The following is a 22,408-nucleotide window of genomic DNA, read 5'->3' as shown; positions in this document are numbered from 1 at the left end:
ACTCAAGTTACTGTAAATAAAAAATTTAAAAATAAAAACAACAGAAAATTCAACTTACTGTATTCCAATTTTTTTTTTCCATACTGTTTATTGGTTCCTACTTCTATTACCTGCCTTTAGCCCTGGCTGACTTACATTCATTCACTGATTTATTTGGCAATATATTTTTTTTTTTTTAAGATTTTATTTATTTATTTATTTGACAGAGAGAGACCACAAGTAGACAGAGAGGCAGGCAGAGAGAGAGAGAGAGAGTGAGAGAGAGAAGCAGGCTCCCTGCTGAGCAGAGAGCCCGATGCGGGACTCGATCCCAGGACCCTGAGATCATGACCTGAGCTGAAGGCAGCGGCTTAACCCACTGAGCCACCCAGGCTCCCTTATTTGGCAATATTTTAAAGGCACCATTGATACAATGATGAGCAAAAAGCACAGAATCTATCTTCTTACCACTTATGAATGAGTGAGGAAATGAACATTAGTCAAATAATCACAAAAGTAAATATATAATGAAACTGTAATAAATGGTGAGAAGAAAAATTACCAGGTATCATGAGAACAAATAACACTGGGCACTGGTCTGTGGAGTAGGGGAACTGATGAAAGATTTCAGAAATTTAAGCCAAGCTAGTAAGGATAAAGTTAGCTCATGAAGGAATATATCTACACACACACACACACACACACACACACACACACACACACACAGGCAGAAGGAAAAGCAGGCAAAGTAGGAGGAAAAACTTGTGTTCAAAGAACCAAAAGAAGGCCAAACTGGCCAAAATACATAGCACCACGGAGTCTGTACAAGAAAAGGCTTCAGACAAACAAAGCTAGAGAACTGGGCAGGAGCTGGATCATGAAAGCCCTTGTCTTCAGCAATAAAGTTAATGTAATTGATTTAAGTTTCTAAGCAGGAGGGTAAAGTTCAGATTTGAATTTATAAAAGATTACTTACAACTACAGTAGGTAAAGCAGACTGAAGCAAAGCAAGGTAAAAGCCAGTGTAAATATTAATAAAAGGAAAGCTCACTAAAAATACAGTGGAGAGGCTAGCAGGGGGAACCCTACTATCCAACATCATTTACAGGAAGTACTGTTAATTACAGACCCCAACAGAAGAATATCCAATAGGAGAGAATCACCAATTACAGACTCCAACAGGGAGAAGATGTACACTGCATGCATCTCCTACAAGAAATGGCACTACTCCAGCAAGTCATTTTTTTTTTTAAAGATTTTATTTATTTATTTGAGAGAGAGACAGTGAGAGAGAGCATGAGCTAGGAGAAGGTCAGAGGGAGAAGCAGACTCCCCATGGAGCTGGGAGCCTGATGTGGGACTCGATCCCGGTACCCCGGGATCATGACCTGAGCTGAAGGCAGTCGTCCAACCAACTGAGCCACCCAGGTGTCCCATCCAGCAAGTCATTTAATGAGAAATCAACATTACCCTGTACTCCTGCTCTTCAGCTGACTTTCATTCCAAACAACCCCTCCCAACTTCCTCATTCTTCTCCATAAAATAACATTCCTCTCCTTTGTTTGCTGGGCTTGCCTAAGGTTTTCCTATGGCTTATATGTCCCGAATTGCAATTCTCTGATATCCCCAAGTCACTCCACTGTTGATAAGATAACTTGGCTGTTTTATTTTTATGGTTAACACATTAGAAAGCTACTGCAGTCATCTTGGTAAAGGATGACTCACTGAAGTCTGGAGGCATCTCAGGGGTAAAATCACAACTTTATTATGGATCTGATGAAGGTTGAGGTAGCTGCTATTTATAATTCAAGAAAGTATTTATTTTATAAGGAACACTTAGAAATACATATTCCACTGATTAGGAGGGAAACAATCAATTCTTGGTTTTCCAGCACCACAGTGTGGATGAAACTCAATACTGCAAGACGTATGCATGGTAACATAATGACCCAAAGTAATAATATTAGAGGAAGATATGACAAATACATTTTCTTCATATTTGTGCCAAAGACCCTGAGCAATCCCAAACAAGCCAGAGACTTCTTAGCCCTCTGCCTTATTACAATATCTCATCTGTGAACATAAGGTTCTAGAAAATCATTATTAGGTGACCATAATATAGTCTGTTTTCTGTTGTTGCGTTTGGACAAGATAATTTACTAAGTTATTAGGACACAGAAATGAACATTGGGTATATTACATACTTAATAATTTATAAAAGCTTGTTAGTGTATAGAAAAAGCTGTGTCTTTGGCTTCAAATGAGAAAGTAAAAGTTATCATTGCATTTTTCATGTTAACCATCTTGAGTTTATAAAAAAGGAGAGGCAGAACAACTGAAAGGAAAAAGCAGTGTCCACAGAGTATGAACTTAATCACTAGCAGAGTTGCTCTTCCATAGAGTGTCCTAAGAAAGGAGGCAGAGAAAAAGGAGTCTCAAATTTCTGCTGGGATCTTGGAAGCGGTGGAAGAAGGGGAAACTCTTTAACAGAGGGCTAAGAGGCCAGAGTAGTAAATATTTTATTATTTAATATTATCTTGCATTGGAAATAAAAGAGCTCTGCTAAACAAAAATCTTTCTTGGGGCACCTGGGTGGCTCAGTCGTTAAGCATCTGCCTTCGGCTCAGGTCATGATCCCAGGTCCTGGAACCAAGCCCCACATCAGGGCCCCTGCTCAGCGGAAAGCCTGCTTCTCCCTCTCCCACTCCCCCTGCTTATATTCCTTCTCTTGCTGTCCCTCTATCAATAAATAAAATCTTAAAAAAAAAAAAAAACAAAACCTTTCTCTACTAGTCTTTTAAAAAGAACTTAGGACGCAACAAGAAGAAAATCTCCCTTCATTTTCACCTAGATTTCTCATAAAACATGTATGAAACTTGAAAAACCCATAGCTTCTCATTCACAAATTATTTACTGAATGTCTACTACATGTACTGTGCTTGGCAATGGGCATGCACTGGTTAAAACACACATGATCCTTGTAATGGTGTTAGTAATGTACAATTACTGCTTCTGTCCTTTCAAAATATACTGTTATGTTGAACCACATGAAATTGCCAATATTCAACTCTTTCAATGATGATTAAATATGATTCGTTCTAATACCAATAAAAGCAGAGTTCATAGTTTAAAAAAAGCGGGGATAGAAACAAAGAACATTAAGACATTAACTTACAAAGGCCACTTCTTAGACAATTTATCTTCTAATAATAAGTCTTTTCACTTAGTTACTGAGTTCTCTATTTGTGTAAAAAGATGTAAAAAAAAAGAGTACAGCCCTATCTCCCTTATCTGCAAGGGATATGTCCTAAGATCCCCAGAGGATGCCTGAAACCACAGAGAGTGCTAGCCCTATATATACTTTTTTTTCTTATACATACACACTTACCAATAATAAAGTTTAATTTAGAAATTAGGCCTAGTAAAAAATTAACAGTAACTAATAATAAAATAGAACAATTACAGTAATACCCTGTCATAAAAGTTACACGAATGTGGTCTTTCTCTCTCAAATGCTGTACTTACCCTTCTTCTAGTGATAATGAGAGATAACGAAATGCCTATGTGATGAGATGAAGTGAGGGGAATGACGTGGGCACTGTGATGTTAGACTACTACCAATCTTCTTACAATATGCCAGGAGGAGGATCACCTGCTTCTGTATGGCAGCTGACATGGGTAACTGAAACTGCAGACAGTGAAACTGAAACCGGATAAGGTGTAACTACTGCACAAGTCCATGCTATGAGCTCTGAAGTAAGATTTACGGAACATAACAGAACTAGAATTCGGAGCATTGCTTCCACTAACCTATTTTATACAATGCTTCTGCACAAATTAACATAGTCATCTACCTCTCTTCCCCATATTTTCTAACCTAAGAGCAGATATGAATTTTACAGTAAACGCTACATAAATCCAATTGTTATATAGCTCTTCTTCCCTTTACTCTGACTACAGGCTAAACCTTCACCAGCTTTTACTCTCCCTCCCCTGAAGAAAAGAGTCCAGAGACCACTTAGATCAGAAAAAGCATGAGCTTTGCAGTCAGGTTTGCCACTGTCAAGTAGTTTTATTGTAACTAGCCTTTCTACCCTATCTCCACATCTGTAATGAAAATTAATAATACTTGTCCTATAAAATTATTGATAAGCTTAACCTTAAACCATGTAAAGTATTTGCTGTATTATACATAAGAAGAAAAAGAAGTTTTGATTTCTCTGTTTCTCTTCTCCTGTCCAAGGTTAATTCTCACACAATTGTTTATTATTCCATTCCCTCCTACCTCTAGATTAAGAGGGAAGTGTTTGGCACTCACACAAGGCTGGGAACTATGACTGCTCCCAATAGTTAGAATGGAGAAAACACCTAATTCATGGGATAATGGGTAAAGTACACAAAAAACTTTTGTCTCAGTAGTGAGGAATATTAACCCTAAACTGAACACTGCTCCAGACCAGCCTAACATATCATAAAACACTAAATTAAATTAATCTGTTTCCAGTAACTCAACTGCATCCCAGAATAAAGCAGACGAAGCTTATAAGAATTCAAATCTATCCTGGCGAAAAACGTAAAATTCACAATTTCTAGCATCAGTCAAATATTACTACACATACAGAGGGGAAAAAAACAAAACCCATAATGAAGAGAATAATCAATCAACAGCTCAACATAACTGATAGAGAAGTTACAATTAGCAGAACAGAACACTGACAGTTATTAAGGTGCATTCCATATGCTCAAAACAATAGACACAAAAAACGTAAAAAGATGAAAACTATAATATCTATGATGAAAAATCCAAGTAATGGGATTAATAACAGGTAAGACATTGCAAAAGAAAATATTAGTGAAGGTAAAGGCATGAAAATAGAAATTATCCAAAATAAAACACGGGGGGAAAAAAGAACAGAAAAACACACACAAATCAAGAGCACTGATGAGCTGGGATCAATTTCCAGCAATCTAAAAATGGGCAACTGGATTCCTAAAAAAACAAAAACAAAAACAAAAACATAAATGAAAGAAATAATGGCTGAACACTTTCCAAACTGGAAAACTATAAACCCACGGATCTAGACAGACCAACAAAACTCAAAGCACAAGACTCATGAAAAAAACCACACCAAGGCACAACATAATCAAACTGCTCAAAACCAATGTAAAAGAGAAAAAGAGATGTTATGTATAAAAGAATGAAGACCGGAAAAAGCAGATTTCTATCAGAAACAATAAAAGCAAGAAGACAGTGAGGCAACATCTTTAAAATATAGCTGACCTTAGAATGACACAAGGTTTAGGAGCACTGACTGGTAGACATTAAAAAATCTACCTATATCTTTTGACTCTCCATAAACCAGAAATCTCACCAATAACACAACACATATTCTGTATATATATTATACACTGGGTTCTTACAATAAAATAAGCTAGAAAAAAGTGCTAATAAGATAATCATAAGGAAGAGAAAACACTTTTATGGTCTGTATCATATTTATTAAAAAAAAAAAATCCAAGTATAAGAGGACCTGCATATTTTAAACCCATATTATTCAAGGATCAAATGTATTGAAAACAAAAAAGGTATCAACCTAGAATCCTACACATGCCAAAAATGTCTTTTGAAAACATAAATATAATAGCATAAAGGCCAGAAAGAAAGAAACAGAAGTATACTATTATAGGGTCTTATATTACAAGTTAAGTAGTGTAACATTATTTCAATGTATCATGTAATAAGTTAAAGATTCATATCCTTAACCCTAAAGGAACTAGTAAAATAACAAAGGGTTGTAGCTAAAAAACCAACAAATGTGATAAAAATGATTTCATAAGAAAATACTCAATCCAGGGGCACCTGGGTGGCTCAGTGCGTTAAGCCTCTGCCTTCAGCTCAGGTCATGATTTCAGGGTCCTGGGATCAAGCCCCGCATCTGGCTCTCTGCTCAGTGGGGAGCCTGTTTCCCCCTCTCTCTCTGCCTGCCTCTCTGCCTACTTGTGATCTCTCTCTCTCTGTAAAATAAATAAATAAAATTAAAAAAAGATAATCCAAAAGAACATAAAAAAATGAAAATGGAAAATTAAAAAAAATTTTTTTAAAGATTTTATTTATTTATTTGACAGACAGATCACAAGTAGGCAGAGAGGCAGGCAGAGAGAGGAGGAAGCAGGCTCCCCGCTGAGCAGAGAGCCCGATGTGAGGCTCGATCCCAGGACCCTGGGATCATGACCTGAGCCGAAGGCAGAGGCTTTAACCCACTGAGCCACCCAGGCGCCCCTAAAAATATTTTTTAAAAAAGGGAAAATTTTGTTTTCCCAAACACTAGATAGGACAAACAGAATACCAATCGCAAGATGAAAGACCCAAACTAACAAAATCAATAATCACATCAAATGTAAACAGTCTAGGGGCGCCTGGGTGGCTCAGTGGGTTAAGCCGCTGCCTTCGGCTCAGGTCATGATCCCAGGTCCTGGGTTCGAGCCCCACGTCGGGCTTTCTGCTCAGCAGGGAGCCTGCTTCCTCCTCTCTCTCTGCCTGCCTCTCTGCCTACTTGTGATTTCTCTCTGTCAAATGAATAAATAAAATCTTTAAAAAAAAAAAATGTAAACAGTCTAATTAAAAGGCAGAGATTGTCAGGTTGAATAAAAAAGCAAGACTCAACTATTTCTGCCAATAAGAAATACATGTTAAATACTAAAACACAAACAGGTCAAAACTTAAAAGATGGAAATAAATAAATACACACAGTATGATAACACCTAGCAAAAGAAAGTCTGAGTGACTATTTTAATATCAGATAGGTTTCAGAGCAAAGAATATCACCAAGAATAAAGGTTATTTTTTAATGATAAAGGAGTCAATTTATTAAGAGGGCAAAATATTAGTGCTTATGCAACATAACAGAGCCTTTTTTTTTTTAGGATTTTATTTACGTATTTGAGAGAGAGAAACAGTGTGAGAACAAGTGGGATGACGGGCAGGGGAGAAGCAAGCTCTCTGCTGAGCAGGGAGCCTGATGTGGGGCTAGATCCCAGAACTCTGGGATCATGACCTGAGCCTGACTAACTCGGTTAGGCTTAACTTACTGAGCTGCCCAGGCGCCTCCCTAACAGAGCTTTAAAATATATGAAGTGAAAATGACAGAACTGCAAGGAAAAAGAGAAAAATCCACAATGAAAGAGATTTCAATATCCTTCTCCCACACAAGCACGAACTAAAAGTAATTATGCTGGGCAAAAGCGAGACAAAAAAGAGTACATACTGTATAATTCCATGTATATAAAACTCTAGAGAATGTAAGCTAATCTATCATGACAGAAAGCAGAGCAGTAGTTGCTTAGGGATTGAAGTGGGTTGCACTTAGGGATGCAGAGGAACAGAGGGCTAGTTACAAAGGCCAGAGGAAGTTTTGAGGATGAGAGCTAAATTTAGTATCTTGGTTATAGTGAGGACTTCAATGATTGTGTATTTATGTCAAAGTCTGCCAACCTGTACACTTAAATACGTGCAGTTTATTGTCAATTATCCCAATAAACCTATTTAATGTGCATGTGTGATATAAAATCATCTATTATTCACCAGGCATGCTCCAGGCCTAGAAGTAAAGCACTGAAAGATGGACATTGGAACCATCCACAACAAAACCAACAGTCGTAAAAGAGAAAACAGAAACCAAATGCTACAAAGTATGATAAAGTTTATGACCAGGTACATTAGGAAAGCAGACTACAGATTCTAATTCGTACAGATTCTGTAGTATAGATTCTAACTAGGTAGTCAAGAAAGGAATCTATGAGTAAGTAACATGTAAACCAAGATGAACAAATGGAGTATGAGTTAGCTAGGTAAAATACAGGGGGAAAACATATACAAAGACATTTACATAGTGAAGAGTATAGGGGAAAAATATGTTGACAATCCCCAACTTAAATTGGTATAACTTGGGATTTTTTTGACTTTGCAATGATGCAAAAGCAATACATACTCAGTAGAAACTGCACTTTTGAATTTTGATTTTTTTCCCAGGCTAATGATCATGCAGTAGGATATTACTGGTGATGCTGGGCCATGGCAGCAAGGTACAGCTCCCAGTCAGGCACATGACTGGTCATGAAGGTAAACAAACCATTTACTTAAAACCATTCTGTACCCATACAACAATTCTGTTTTTTACTTTGTATTCAATAAATTCCATGAGATTCAACACTGTATTATAAGCTAGACTTCGTGTTAGATGATTTTGCAAGTGTTCTGAGCACACTTAAGTAGGCTAGGCTAAGCTATGATGTTAGGTAGATTAGATGTATTAAATGCATTTTTCAATTTAAGACAGGTTTGTCTGGACATAACCCCATTGTAAGTGAAGGAAGACCTGTATAAGTTAAATGTCCAGAATTGGAATTGCTGGTTCAAAGGGCAATCACAGTTTTATGAAAAAGGGATTTTTGCTTAATTCTTTGGAATACACAAATTGACAGTTATTGTTTATGTAGCAAAGGGAACTTCAGAATAATTTACTAACATTATTTAAAACAAGAGGATAAAAATAGACTAGTATTTTGATCTCTTTGAAACCAGAGCACATCTTCATCCTCACATCCTAAATGCACTACTTCACACACCATCCACTAACATTTTGCTGAATTAATGCATAAAAGAAATCAAATTGCTAAGAGGAACTCCTCAGTCATACCTCACTGTCTCTAGAAATGACAGTTTTTAAAAGAATTAAATCTCCATCATCCTCCTCAGGTAACAATTCTTAATGCAAGCCCCTCAACATGAACTATTGCAAAAACCTCTAAACTGGTCTCCCCGTCTCTATTCCTTCAATCTTCCAAATTCAACCTCCACAAAACGTAAGATTAAACCATTCAATATCTCAATTTATTTCTTCTCTGCACCTAAAACCCTAAATGGCACCTCATCACCTCCAACTGTGCATCCCAAACACAGACTCCAAAACCAACAATGGTGAAAAGAGGAGAGAATAAGACAACTTAGTGAGTTGTTAATAAAGTTAATGTATTCAATTTAGAGGTATTGGGAGAGTTTGCTTCCTGCTTTTTTGATGTTAAAATATCCTTTTGCTTATGAAAGAATGGGTGAGGACATCGGTTTTTAAGAAACATCTCCACCGGGGCGCCTGGGTGGCTCAGTGGGTTAAGCCGCTGCCTTCGGCTCAGGTCATGATCTCAGGGTCCTGGGGATCAAGCCCCGCATCGGGCTCTCTGCTCGGCGGGGAGCCTGCTTCCCTCTCTCTCTCTCTCTCTCTCTGCCTGCGTCTCTGTCTACTTGTGATCTCTCTCTGTCAAATAAATAAATAAAATCTTAAAAAAAAAATTAAAAAAAATAAAAAAATTAAAAAAAAAGAAACATCTCCACTTAGGAGCTGGTTTATCAAGCCAAGCGAAAACAAGTCAGTCATAGCAAGACAAATACCATAAGTTTTCACTCAAATGTGGAATTTAGAAAACAAAACAAGAACAAAGGAGAAGGGAGGAAAAAAAAGAGGGAGGCAAACCATAAGAGACTCCTAACTATAAAGAACAAACTGAGGGTCGCTAGAGGGGTGGTGGGTGGGGCATGGGTGATGGACATTAAGGAGGGAGGACACTTGTGATGAGCACTGGGTGTTATATGTAACTGAAGAATCACTGAATTCTACTCCTGAAACCAGTATTACACTATATGTTAGCTAACTAGAATTTAAATATAAAATTGAAACAAACAAACAAACATCTCCACTTAGCAAATCAAAAAGTTGGCAAATCTTTGACAGCTGAGCTTTATTTTTCATTTTAAGGGCCCAAGAAAACATCTGGGAAACACTGACTTATCCACACCAGAGGGTTAGGTGTGGATAAAGTCCACAAGGCAAACAGTGCCCTCACCTATTTTTCTAAGTGGTCTCTACTTCCCCAGGAGATTTTTGGCTGCAGCTATACAGGACTGCATCAGGTCCTACAAAACACCTACTTACTCTCTCCCATTGCTCACGCTTTCTCAGGAATGGAATGGCCTCAATAACAACTTTTCTTCACTCACTCGATTTATTGAGCACCTACAATGCTAAGCACTAGGGACAGAGCAGTGAACAAAAGAAAACATTACTGTCTTCATGGAGCTCACAGTCTAGTGGAGGGAAGATGATATCAAATATAAAATTAAAAATTATGATTATACTACTTTACAGAGAATGGAAGGAAGGAAAATGGAATGGCGGGAAAGCTGGTCAATGAACTACTATAGTTTAGGTAAGAGATAACTGTGATTCGGGGAACGGTAGAGCCAAGAAGTCAAATCTTGAGCTGACTATATTGCTGACAGACTGAAGAGAGACTAAAAGAAGAAATACTCCACGATTCCAACATAAGCAACTACATATAGACTAGAACAATAGGCCCAATTTTTTATGCCTCCCTGGATCTATGCCCTTTCCTATGAGCTTGCTACACTGACCTGAAGCCTTGTTTATATGGCTTGTTTGGACCAATGGGACAACAGCAAACTTATTCCACGCCAGTATCTTGAAAAAGTGCCTGTGCACTGTTACTTTTCTCTTGGAGTAAGCCTGGGCTAAACTGCTAAAAATGAGAGACCACACAGAGAAGAGTTAAGCAAAGACCATCTGAAATAATCTTAGAGCAGTCTATAGCCAGAGAACCCCCCCAAACATGAAGAAGTCCAGCCAAGATGACCAGAGCCACCAAGCAGATCGATAAGTGAACAAAGATGCCGGAATGAGTCCAAGCCACTACTAGAAGAAACACCTACCTGACTTGTAGACTTGTGAGCAACAGTAACTGCTTACTCTTTTGAGCCACTGAGTTTGGGTGGCTTTTTAATGCACAAACTGAACATAGTCGTATCAATTACTGACACGGGGTGGAAGAAGGAAAAGAAGGGAATGAAAGAAAAGCTAAGCTCATTTTATCTTAACCCAGTAAACTCTTACTTCTCCTTCAAAACTCAACTTAGATATCAACTCCTCCAGGAAGCCTTCCCAGATCCCCCTGCTGGTTTGGAAAGATGCTTAAGCACTACCATCATGTTCCGTACATAACCCAATCACTGCCTTATCGCACTGATTTGTAATTATGTTTATATTTTTCTTCCAAAGTAGCCAAATGCACTCTTATCTTACAGACTGTATCATATTCATCTTGGTAATATCACCCTGTAACATAAAAAGCCTCTCTCCATAGATGTTTCCTAAAACAGGCTCTCTATTGATGTGTCAATTAATAAACACTTATTCGATAAAATTCCTTAATTCTAGATCAGTATTTCTCAATGTGTGATCCACTCGCAACATGCACTGAACCAGGAGAAAGTTATATTAAAAATGCAGATCTCTGGGCTTTTTAACGAAAATGCCATTCGTTACCTCTTAAGAACAAGGATGAATTTTTTTGGCCAGCCTCAGATACACAAAAGAAACAGCAGAAGCATAAGCATGAAATCGACTTTCCCTCAAAATTTTCTAGATATGTTCTCTACGATTATGTCCTTAGTGTGACAGCACCTATGCAACTAAAAATGCTCTGAACTGCAATGGAGTTTCTCTTCTACGAAACGGGTCTCCGCCAGAGGAAACAGGAGCTGGGGGTCCTCGCAGGAGGTGTGGCTTCTCAGCGCACACGGTTACCGAGGATGCTCGAAAGGGAAACAAGTCCTGAGTTTTCTCCGCAGCAGGGCCAGGCCAGGACGGACAGGCGACCGGAGCCCAGGCAGCAGCCGCGTGCCCCCTGACGAGCAGTGGAGCCTGGGAGCCCGAGCCAGCGCCGGCCCAGGGTCTCGCTACCTAACAGCCACGAGAAAGAGCCTCCCACTGGGTTCCGGGATGGGCGTCCGTCTCCAGGGCGGCCACCCTCGGTCTACCCCAGCCCGAGCCGCCGTGCGGAAGGCCCCGGTCGCCGGGCCTGCCCAAGTCAGAAAGGAAGAAAATGAGGGAAGGGTCCGGCCGCTGGCAGCCGACAGAGGGAAGGACTAGGATGCCCGGGGGGCGCCGCCGCTTCCCACCTGCGTCAAGCTCCAGCTGGTAACAGGGCAGCGGCTCGAGGGAGAGCTTGTAACCCTCAAAACGGGGATCCAACAGAGGTCTCTTCACGCGTAGAGAGCAATTAGCAGCCACCTCCATAGCCTTCCTGGGTCGTAGCGTGAGAATTAATAAAGCTCTTGTTGAAAGGTCCGCGCTTCGCTCTTAGTACCGAGGCTCTCGGGCGGCGTGGTTCCCATCCCAGAAAACACCGCGGTGCGGGATGCCTTCTGGGAAATGTAGTGTCCACGAAAAAGTTGACTCCGTTGCATGTCGGGCTAGGTAGTTTTTCGGAGACTCAGTACCAGCGAGAGAGAGCATGGTCTGGACTCTCTTACCCAGAAGGCTGAGCTACCAGGAGGCGGCCCGCGCTGGTTAAATTCTCACAGTTATAGGCAGGGTGGCGAGACCCCGCCCCGGAAATGCGTGTTTTAGCTTTCTGTGTGCTTAGGTGCCCGAGCTACTGAGGGTCTAGGTCCGGGCAGCCGAAGAGTGTGGTAGGTAACGGTCGTCAGCGCAAGGGTCATTTCGTCGCTGGGAAGGGACGGCCCTCGCCCGCGGTGATGGTGGTGAGCTATGCCCGTGGTCCTCAGGGCCGGGACCCGGGCCCAGCCCAGGCTCCTTTCGATGTGCTGTCTTTCGTTAGCTTCCCCGACCCGCGCTCGCGGGCCTGTAGGGCTCTCCGACAGGGCGTGCAACCGGAGTTGGCCTGAAGCCAGTCCACGCTTTGTTTTCTGGCTCCTCCCCTCCCGCCTCTCCCGCTGTCTCCGCCCTATTCTCTTTTCCCAAAGAATGTCTGAACTGGGAGGGATCCCCCTAGCGCCCTCGTTTTACCAGTGAGAAAACTGAGGCCTTTAAGAATTGACTTGTCCAAGGTCACTATCCGTATTTTAGGGGCCAAGACGAGATCAAGTTCAATATTCTAGGAATGGTACTGACTAGGCCTTAGAATTATTTTGAAAATGTTAGCCTCCAACTACACAAGCAAACATTTCTCAGTCCTTTCTCAGCCCTTCCTTTTTCCCGTTCCAGTCAAGAAAAAAATTTTTTTTTCCCAACTCAAAACTCAGTTGCCAGCTTAAGTTTTCATGTAGACGAGGTGGGACACAGCGAAAGTGGTCCCAAGTTAGTGACAGATTATGTACAGTAATGTTAGTTTTTTTTTCAGCTGTTACATTCTAACCTTCTTCTCCTTTCTACATCACTTTGGTTTTGGTTGTCTTTTTTTTCCACGGAAAACTGAGAATTTTCTAAGTTAGGAATTAGTTTGAGATTTGTTTTTCCTTTATCCCACCAGCAAGCTTTGGTGAAGATACACACACACATACTTGGAGCTAGTTTGGCAGTTGTAATTCTGGGTACATCCTACTCAAATACAGAGCACTTAGAGCCTAATCTGGAACTTTGATTTTTCACCAACAGTGCTTAATCTTTTATTAGTGTTTAGGTTATATGACTTCCCGAAATTTTGAATGCAGTTAAGGTGCAGAAATGATTAGCAGTCAGTTATGATGTGATGTTACAGTGTTTTGGGGGCTGCTGGGCTCAAAGTACGTGAGTTCAAATACTGCCTTCACCACTTTCTGTCTTGGTGCCTCAGTTTTCTCAATTGTAAAATACAAATAGCTAATAATTCTTATGTAAAAGAATCAGTTTTGGGAACTAAATGAGGTTAAAAAAAAAATAAAAACCAATGTGTTAACCCAGTACTTGGCACGTAAGTGCTAAATAAAAGTTAACAATAATTATTATTATCGAAAAACTCATTAATAAAAAGTATATGGGGGAAGAAAAATTGTAATGTGAGTTAATCATATGACTTCTTGGGATGCAGTGACTAATATTAAGAGTGATGACATTGTTAACACATTGTTGAAATTTATCACCCCTTCAGTTGATAGAATGTTAAATGTGTTGGGATGCTTACCTGGAAGATTAGAAGAAAATGCTTTGTATGTGTTCTGTATCTGAAAATACATGTTGATGTTCAGGTTAGCAAGATGAACAAAGATGCGCAGATGAGAGCAGCGATTAACCAAAAGTTGATAGAAACCGGAGAAAGAGAACGGTAAGCAAAATATTGTGTTAGTAAACTACATTTAACGCCTTTAAATTATAGTTACATTACACGTGAGCATTTAAATATCAAGGAACAAAACTGATGTCAAGGGAAGGAATTACAGAAAATTGAGATTATCAAGTTTCAGTTACTAACATCTGTAAAAAATAGGTGTGTTCCGTATTGCATTCTTAAAGAAAAGTGTGTCATCTAGAAAGATGAACAAGAAATGACTCTCTCAAAGAATGTATAAGCTAATGGAAAAGAAAAAACTACTCAAATGACTACAATTAAAAAACATAATGTTACGCAATTTTTAACAGGGAGATAATGTGATAGAACCAGTTTCATTTACTACACTCTCAACTTCAGAGCAGAATGTGCTGTTCCTAGTCTTCTGAAACATTCTTCCCCTGATCTTTTACTTATTCTAGCTCATCTTTCAGGTTTAATTTTTTTTTTTTTAAAGATTTTATTTATTTATTTGACAGAGATCTACAAGTAGGCAGAGAGGCAGGGAGAGAGAGAGAGAGGAAGGGAAGCAGGCTCCCTGCTGAGCAGAGAGCCCGATGCGGGACTTGAACCTAGGACCCTGAGATTATGACCTGAGCTGAAGGCAGAGGCTTAACCCACTGAGCCACCCAGGCGCCCCTTTCAGGTTTAATTTAATTAACATCATCTTGTGTAGGAATTTGTTAAGTCCCAGATACCCTGTTCTAGCCTAGCATTTAATTACATTGTATTATAACCACCTGCTTTGCTTGTTTGTGTTCTCCAAATCTAAGTTCCTTGACAGTAAAAATACCATTGTATCCCCAACATCATCCCTAGCACAAAATTGGCCAAGGTAATTATTTGAAGAAAGAACAGGTTTGGAAGTACTAAACAGAAACTCAGGAACCAAGAAAGGATTCCAAAACAGTGAAAAATTGCCTAAGAGAAATATATAAGGAACAAGAGGGATCTTTCAACTCTACCTGGCGGTTTGGGTAATCAGTTACAAAATAGTAAAAGAAGTACTTCAACTCAGGGTGGGGGGCGGGGGAAGATTAGCCATTCTTCCAGCCAATAAAGGACAGACTTGTTACAACATGATAATGTTCTGAGGAATACAAAAATTAAAGCTAGCAGGTAAAGTGTGGAAGTGATATTGCTGTGACAGTAGACAAAAGGAGTGGATTTTGTGTAAGTCAGAATTCTTTGATTTGCAAATGATAGAACTCAGAAACTGCCTTAACCAGTGAAATACATAAGCTTAGCTTGAAGTTGCTTCAGTCTCCACTGTGTCCAAGCACTCAAAAATTGTTACCAAGATTATGTCTTTCTTTTTCTTTCTCAGCTCTGTTTTCCTCTTTGTTGGCTTTAATCTCAAGCAGACTCTACCCACAAGGTGGCAGAGATTAGCAGTTCAGGATTCATATCCCTGTGGCTCAGACTACCTTTCTCCTAGTAGTTCCAGCAAAGTACCTGGAGTGATTACCATCTTACTTAGGTACATAGGCCAGTTATGGTCAACCTTGCCTAGGTCTCATTTCCATTGTTGGAACCCTATGCAGATTTCTTATGCTAGGAGTGGTGTCAAAGAAAGGTCAGGAAAATGAGGGATGGATTTGAAGAAACAGCTGTTGTTGACTTTATCCTTAGGTGGTGGGAATCATTAAAAGATCCTAAGAAAGGAGATGACTACATCATATTTGCTCTTTAGGAGTATTAGCCTGTCAATGTGGACGATAGACTTGAAGGGCTAGAGATAAGATTACAGAAGAACGTGTTAGCAGATTATATCAGTTTAAAAATGAGAAACAGCAAAAATGGAAAGGAGAACTTAAAATTTCTTTTAAAGCAAAAGCAGCCCTCAATATGAGAAATGAGGAAGAAGACATTGAGAACAATGCCTTGGGGAACTGAGAGGATAGTATTGGCAGTAATGAGGAAAGGGGGTTATTTATTATTGTTTGTTTTTTCACTTATGCAGTTTAAAATTACTGAGTTTCTACCACATGCTATGTCCTGTTAAGGTGCTGGAGATAAAGTAGCGAACAAAATAAAGTCTCTTCTTTCGTGGAGCTTACATGGGAGAAGACAGACAGTCTGTATTATGTAGATTGATAAGTTCTAGAGGAAAAATAAAACTGAGAATAATGAGGTGTGTGTTTGAGACAAATAAAAATAAAGAAGGCTTCACTGGTAAGAGGTCAGAAGGATATGAAGGAATGAGGGGACTCCCAAGAGCCAAGAACCCCAGATGAGTTTGCCTAGATTTTGATGACCACATGGAAGCTCATGAGCCTGAATATATGGGTGAGGGAAAGAAGAAACAAAGTCAGAGGCATAACTGGGGAGGGGGAAGATCATGGAGGGTTATTTAGGCTATAGCATAGATTTGGAATTTTAAGTAAATTGGCAAGCCACAGACTGTTTTGAGCACAGGAAGGAGAGCAAGGTATATAAGGGAGGAAACAAGGGGACACGTTAGGGGCTTTGGTAATAGTCCAGTCAAGAGAAGAAGATGGTTTGGACTAGGGAAATAATTGCAAAGATGGTGAAAAACATTTGAATTATAGTATATACTTAAAACTGGAACCAATAGGAATTGCTTCTATGGCTTGTACGTGTAGTGTTAACAGAGTTGCTGAGTGAAGGATGCCAAATTTTCTAGCCTGAGGAACAAGGATGGACAATGGCATTCTGACAGGGAGAATAGTTTGAAATGGGAGAGGAGCAGAACTTGGTTTTTGGCCCTATTAAGATGGAAAGACCTAAATAAATACCAAGATGGAAATGTCACAGAGTGAATGTTTAGAAATATTGACAGAGAAGTGGTTTGGTTTGGGACATGACATGTTCAAGCTCTTGAGAAATGATTTAGGTTGAAGATTGTGGATTTGTAAGAGTGGGTATGGCGAAAGGATAAGAAAATATTGGTAAGAAAATATTTTATTACATCCATGATGCAGTTAGTTACAATACACACCATATATTTTTTTTTTAAAGATTTTATTTATTGAGACAGAGAAAAAGAGAGAGAGCACAAACAGGAGGGAAAGGGCAGAAGGAGAAGGAGAAACATTCCCCCACTGAGCAGAGAGACCAGTGCAGGACTCGAATCCAGAACCCTGAGATCATGACCTGAGCTGAAGACAGACACTTAACTGACTGAGCCACCTGGGAGCCCCACACCATTATTTTTGTTTACTAGGGAAAAAGAAGATACTGCCAGTTAAATTATGATAGGCATACCGATTGCTAAATTGTTGAAATGTGGGGGAAAAACAACAGTCTTAGAATCAATGAAATACCATCTTTAGTATGTAATTTAGAGGGTTATTGGAAAAAATTGAGGGGAAAGTTTTTTTTTTTTTTTTTTTTTTTTGGAGGGGAAAGTTTTTAAGGTTTAGAGAGGGATATCATGGGGAAGTAGAGAGCTAAAGGATAATGAGTCTGTAGTTGAAGAATAGATTTTGGAGTTTGAAGATTTTAAGGTGTAGGTGCTTCAAGCTCAACTAATACCATTTAGAAGTTGTACAAGACTCACAATATTCCTGTTGGAGGTAAGTAGAAAGTGTCTGAGAAGGCCAGAGAGTAGAGTTTCTTGAGAATTATGGTACCCTATCCACTTCCTTTACCGATGATGAAAATGAAGTCCAGAGTTCAAATGACTTCCGTAAGATCAAAGAATTATTTAATAACAGAATCAAAATTAGGTGACAGTTAAAGTTTTGGAGATTAGAAGGCAGGGAATTTTTAATTGAACATTTGAACTTCTGCTTCAAACATTCCTATCTAAAATATTTTACCTTGTTGTAGTGTAATATGAAAACATTTTCTGTTTCAACAGCCTCAAAGAGTTGCTGAGAGCTAAATTAATTGAATGTGGCTGGAAGGACCAGTTGAAGGCACACTGTAAAGGTAATCAGTTTCATTTACAAGATAAGCTGATTTCATTGTTCTTGTTGGCTTGGGGTTCACTAGGAAATAATAGGCAGTATTTTAAGATCTATTGAGTGCCAAACAAATAGAAATTAATCAAATAGAAAATTCAGTCTTCTAGCAGTGATTTCCCCATCCCCTGTTGGGAGACATAATTCCTGAATCTTTAGAAATTTTCTTTGTATTTTTCTTAAAACAAGTGAGGCAAGATTTTTTCTGAATCCAAGTATTCATTCCAACCTTTTTCAGTGTGCCTCCTCAAAGTGAAATATTAGTTATTCCTATGTTTTAACTTTATAACAAGTTGAATACTTTATGATTGGCAGACTCCCTAGGAATTATATCTCCTGGCTTTAACAGTGTTATTTTTGAAAAATTTTACTTATAAAAGCTCTTAGGTAATTACACTTTTTTTTTAAAATGTAGAATGGAAGCTTGTAAAATTGCTAGGTATTGATGATGATGCCACTAGGTAGATTATACATGTCATGAAGATGAGCCTCTTCTGGCTCGACTTTGGTATACTGGAACTCTGGATATTTTCAGTGAACTCCCATTATATCGGAGTGGTTTCTACAATTAATATCACGAATCCTAAGAAGGCAGTGTAGCACATTAGAAAAAGCATAGTTTTGGGGGTCATACAGACCTTCACCGGAAGAGACTAGAGCTGGATTTCAGCTCATGTTTGGGTGAGTTATTTACTCTTTAAGCCTCAGTTGGGTCACTTGGTAAGTGGAAAAATGTCGAGCCCATTAGCTTGTTATGAATATCAAATGCTGTAAATCATCTCGCACCTCATAGTGTTTCAGTAAATTTTAACGCCTTGCCCCCCCTCTTCTCTTTCCTTTGGCCCAGCCTAGAGGAGAGAAAGGAACAAAGGAGTTGTTCTGTTCTTCAATTTTGGGCTATGAAATTACAAGTTAGACTCAGTAACGTTTTACCCCTTCCATACATTCAGAGCTGGTATGATTGCAGTGAAATAAGATCCGTTATAAATTTCCAGCTTTTTTGCACATAATTCGGTTTGACCTTACAGTTCATATCCGTTCTCGGTGTTTAAATAATTGTTAAGTTACGGGTTATTTAGCTGAGAGATGAACAGGCTTTTAAGGTTTTGATCTGGTGAATACTTAATGTGTTTAAGGTTGAGCTAAACCTTCATTAGAAAAGAGAAAAAGAAGTGTCCTCTTTTTTTTTTTCTTTTTTTAAGACCAATCTGCACTCTAAAAACATGATCTTAACCCTTCCTCTATGAAAATCTTTCTTACAGATAATGATTTTAAATGATATGATTTGTTTTTTGCTTTTGCATAAGAGGTAATTAAAGAAAAAGGACTAGAACACGTTACTGTTGATGACTTGGTGGCTGAAATCACACCAAAAGGCAGAGGTAAGGAATACAAATTATGTGAACGGAAAGGTGTGCTGAAGACATGATTTTTTTCTCTCTCTCCTGCTGGTTCAGCTTTTCTTTCTTTTTAAAGGGAAAAACAGCCTTTCCAAAATTACTTGGGTACTTCTATTTCCTCATTGGGAAAGATTATTGCCTATTTTCCTCTCTGGCATAGTCTTGAGTAATAGATGAGAGGTATAAAATATTTTTGCACTCTAAAACAGTATACAGATGTAAGTTGATAATGGTTGTTAAGACAGATAATTTTTAAAATTGGGGATTTTGTAGAGGCAAGTTATCCCCTGAAGATAGGATTTATAAATTTTGTTAGATATGGCCCAATTTCACTTACATATTTAATAATTCAAACTTTTACTTCAGCCTGAGTCAATGTTGTTTTTTTTTTTAAAAATAAGTAAAGCTCTGTCTTCTTAAGTGTCCAAGTTAAGAATTTGGTAGCTCTAAAACTTCATGTTCTGGGTAATCTGTATTTAAAATTCACACTACCATCATCTTCATTTTCTTACAGAAGACAAAGGAAAGAGAAGAAATATTAACATTGATAATATGTAATATGTATTAAGAACTACATTACATTGTTAGCTCAGATGTGGCTACATATTTTCATTTATTTTGTGAAAGGGTCTTTTTTGGTAATTTTTTTTTTTTAAGATTTTATTTATTTATTTGACAGAGAGATCACAAGTAGGCAGAGAAGCAGGCAGAGAGAGAGGAGGAAGCAGGCTCCCTGCTGAGCAGAGAGCCCGATGCGGGCTTCAATCCCAGGACCCTGGGACTATGACCTAAGCTGGAGGCAGAGGCTTTAACCCACTGAGCCATCCAGGCGCCCCTCTTTTGGTAATTTTAAGTGGAAGCACATAAATTAGATGATCCATTATCTATTTTCCCACACGGAAGTAGTAAAAAGAATTTAAGTGTAAAAAGTAAAAAAAAAAAGTTTGAAAATTGTTACTAGAGAATACTAATTCTCTGAATACCTGCTGGGAAAGAGCTACAGAATCCCGTCTACAGCTTTTTTTTTTTCTTTTTTTTTAAAAAAAAAGACTTTTTCATCAAGTATGTCTGAAGGAAAGAAAAACAAAACACATTATTTATTGCTCCCCACATGAATTTACATTTTAAAATAATTTTCTCCAATTTCTTTTTCTATTTTCCTTCTGTAATTTATGTAACATTTTGGAGCTGGTTATACAGGGTAGAAATTTCCTTTGCTTCTCCTTCAACACTTCTGTCTTAGACATTTCAATCCCTTATAGCTCTACTGCTAGAAAATGAGCAAATCCAGAACAGAGAAATAAAAATAAATCTTTTCTTTTATGTTCGTAGTCTTTTATAGCCAATAGAAGTATTTATTTTCTTTTTTTAACGAAAATACAGTAGAATTGACCATTTTTTAGTTTGCAGTTCTGTGAATTTTATATGCATGTACAGATTCATGTAACTCCCCTCCTGCCTGTAAAAAACTCTCAAGCTATCCTTTCATAGTCATACCTTATCCCTAACTCCAAGGCAACTGATCTATATTCCATCACTGTAATTTTTATTAAAAGTGTGTTTAATATATATAGTGATCACATTTCCAGTGGTCTTGAATTAATCATGTAGCGTTTATTTCTAGCAGGCTTAAACTAATCTGTAAAAAGGAGTATGTGTCCTACTTAATTTATATACTTGTGGAATTCACTATACAAATACTGAACTATATCTGAAATATTTCATTTCCTTTGGATATAGGCAAGTAGCATTAGAAGTTTCAGTTAGTTCCCTATTGTCCTTATTTATTAGTAGCCAAGAAAGGAAAAAAAAAAGTGTACATTGATTTATTGACATTTAATAGTAATTTAAAATTACTAAAAATTCCTAGGAGCAGGGCTTTTTTTTTTCCTTTTTTTTTTTTTTTTTTTTAGTGTTATACTCTGAATAGATAATAGTCACATGGTTCTAAATTGAAGAAGTAAAAATACCACAAATGTAACTCCTGTTGCAATGTTTGCATCTTTGCTGAGTCAGAGAGTATGTGCACTTCCTTCAGTACAGTATTGCCAAACTAGCTTCCCAAAAGTGGGGTACCAATTTGTATCCTCCACCAGCTCATACAAGAGAACCAATTTCCCCTCAGTCTTACCAACACATGATATTACTGACCTTACATGCCAAAACATGCTGTTTGAATGTGGTTTTGGTTTACATTTCGATTATGAAGTTATACCCCTGTTACATTCAAGAACAGTTGTTTTGCCTTTTCTTCACCTCCTTTGCTCATTTTTCTGTCAGTCTGATCTTTCGCTTATCAATTTGGAGAAATGTAGTGAGTGATCAGCCTTTTCTATAAGAGTGTTTTCCCACTTTTTGTCTTTTCCCTTTGTTTATGGTGATTTTGACCAACTTATTAAATTGTCATTGTTGCATTTATATCAAATTTATCAATTTGTTATAATCCTCTGTGATTCAAAAAGGTTTTTTCCACTTCTAGTTTAAAGAGTTTTCCCATGTTTTATTCTCCTCATTGTGCAATGTATTTAGGTATTGAATAGGTCACTCAAATAATAAATTGCAAATATACTTTATCTTTTCAGATATCTTTACCTCTTTCATTTTTAAGGCATATGAGTTATTCATGAAATTATTTTATTGTTAATTCTGAATAAATTATCAAATACCAAATTGACATACTAATTGGAATCTTCTTACTCTTGTATTTTTATTTTTTGTATTTCAGCCCTGGTACCTGACAGTGTAAAGAAGGAGCTCCTACAAAGAATAAGAACATTCCTTGCTCAGCATGCCAGCCTTTAAGATTGAATTAGATTGTGTTGTTTTGTGGTTTTATTTCTGAAAGTAAAAACTTGCCATAAATTAGGAATCGATTTCCCAAAATAAAATCCTTTTTTGTATGATGGTATACAGTTTTCAGTAATGATGTATACATTGTATTGATTTCCCCTAAATGTGTTATTTTAATAAATATCTCATGAATGA

The 22,408-nt window shown here is 38.1% G+C and overlaps 2 protein-coding genes and 1 long non-coding RNA gene across 4 annotated transcripts in view; 1 reads left to right on the top strand and 2 right to left on the bottom strand.

Annotated features, from left to right (window-relative positions):
- NUDCD1 (NudC domain containing 1) overlaps window positions 1-12,241 on the bottom strand; it is a 90,375-nt gene extending 78,134 nt beyond the window's left edge. Inside the window, exon 1 of the mRNA XM_047725933.1 lies at window positions 12,008-12,241. Within this exon, the coding sequence (XP_047581889.1) occupies window positions 12,008-12,125 (118 nt within the window). The 5' untranslated portion in view covers window positions 12,126-12,241. The remainder of the gene's footprint in view (window positions 1-12,007) is intronic.
- A 172-nt stretch (window positions 12,242-12,413) lies between these two features.
- On the top strand, window positions 12,414-22,408 carry ENY2 (ENY2 transcription and export complex 2 subunit). Of its 2 annotated transcripts, none has more exons than XM_047725935.1 (5): window positions 12,414-12,520; window positions 14,015-14,091; window positions 17,921-17,991; window positions 19,331-19,405; window positions 22,149-22,408. In XM_047725935.1, the coding sequence occupies exons 2-5, from the start codon at window positions 14,024-14,026 to the stop codon at window positions 22,223-22,225; spliced, it is 291 nt and encodes a 96-aa protein (XP_047581891.1). In that variant the 5' UTR covers window positions 12,414-12,520; window positions 14,015-14,023; the 3' UTR covers window positions 22,226-22,408. The 2 variants fall into 2 exon arrangements, with proteins under 2 accessions (XP_047581891.1, XP_047581890.1); XM_047725934.1 differs by having other exon boundaries at window positions 12,422-12,592.
- On the bottom strand, window positions 16,811-21,676 carry LOC125097838 (uncharacterized). The gene is made up of 3 exons (XR_007126629.1): window positions 21,561-21,676; window positions 17,360-17,362; window positions 16,811-16,823 (listed from the first exon to the last, which is right to left on the bottom strand). It is a non-coding gene; the product is annotated as an uncharacterized LOC125097838 (long non-coding RNA).

This window comes from Lutra lutra, chromosome 4 (genome assembly GCF_902655055.1).
Source record: "Lutra lutra chromosome 4, mLutLut1.2, whole genome shotgun sequence".
NCBI lineage: Eukaryota > Metazoa > Chordata > Mammalia > Carnivora > Mustelidae > Lutra > Lutra lutra.
The sequence above is the reverse complement of the archived record's forward strand: the minus strand, read 5'-3'. Positions and strand labels throughout refer to the sequence as shown.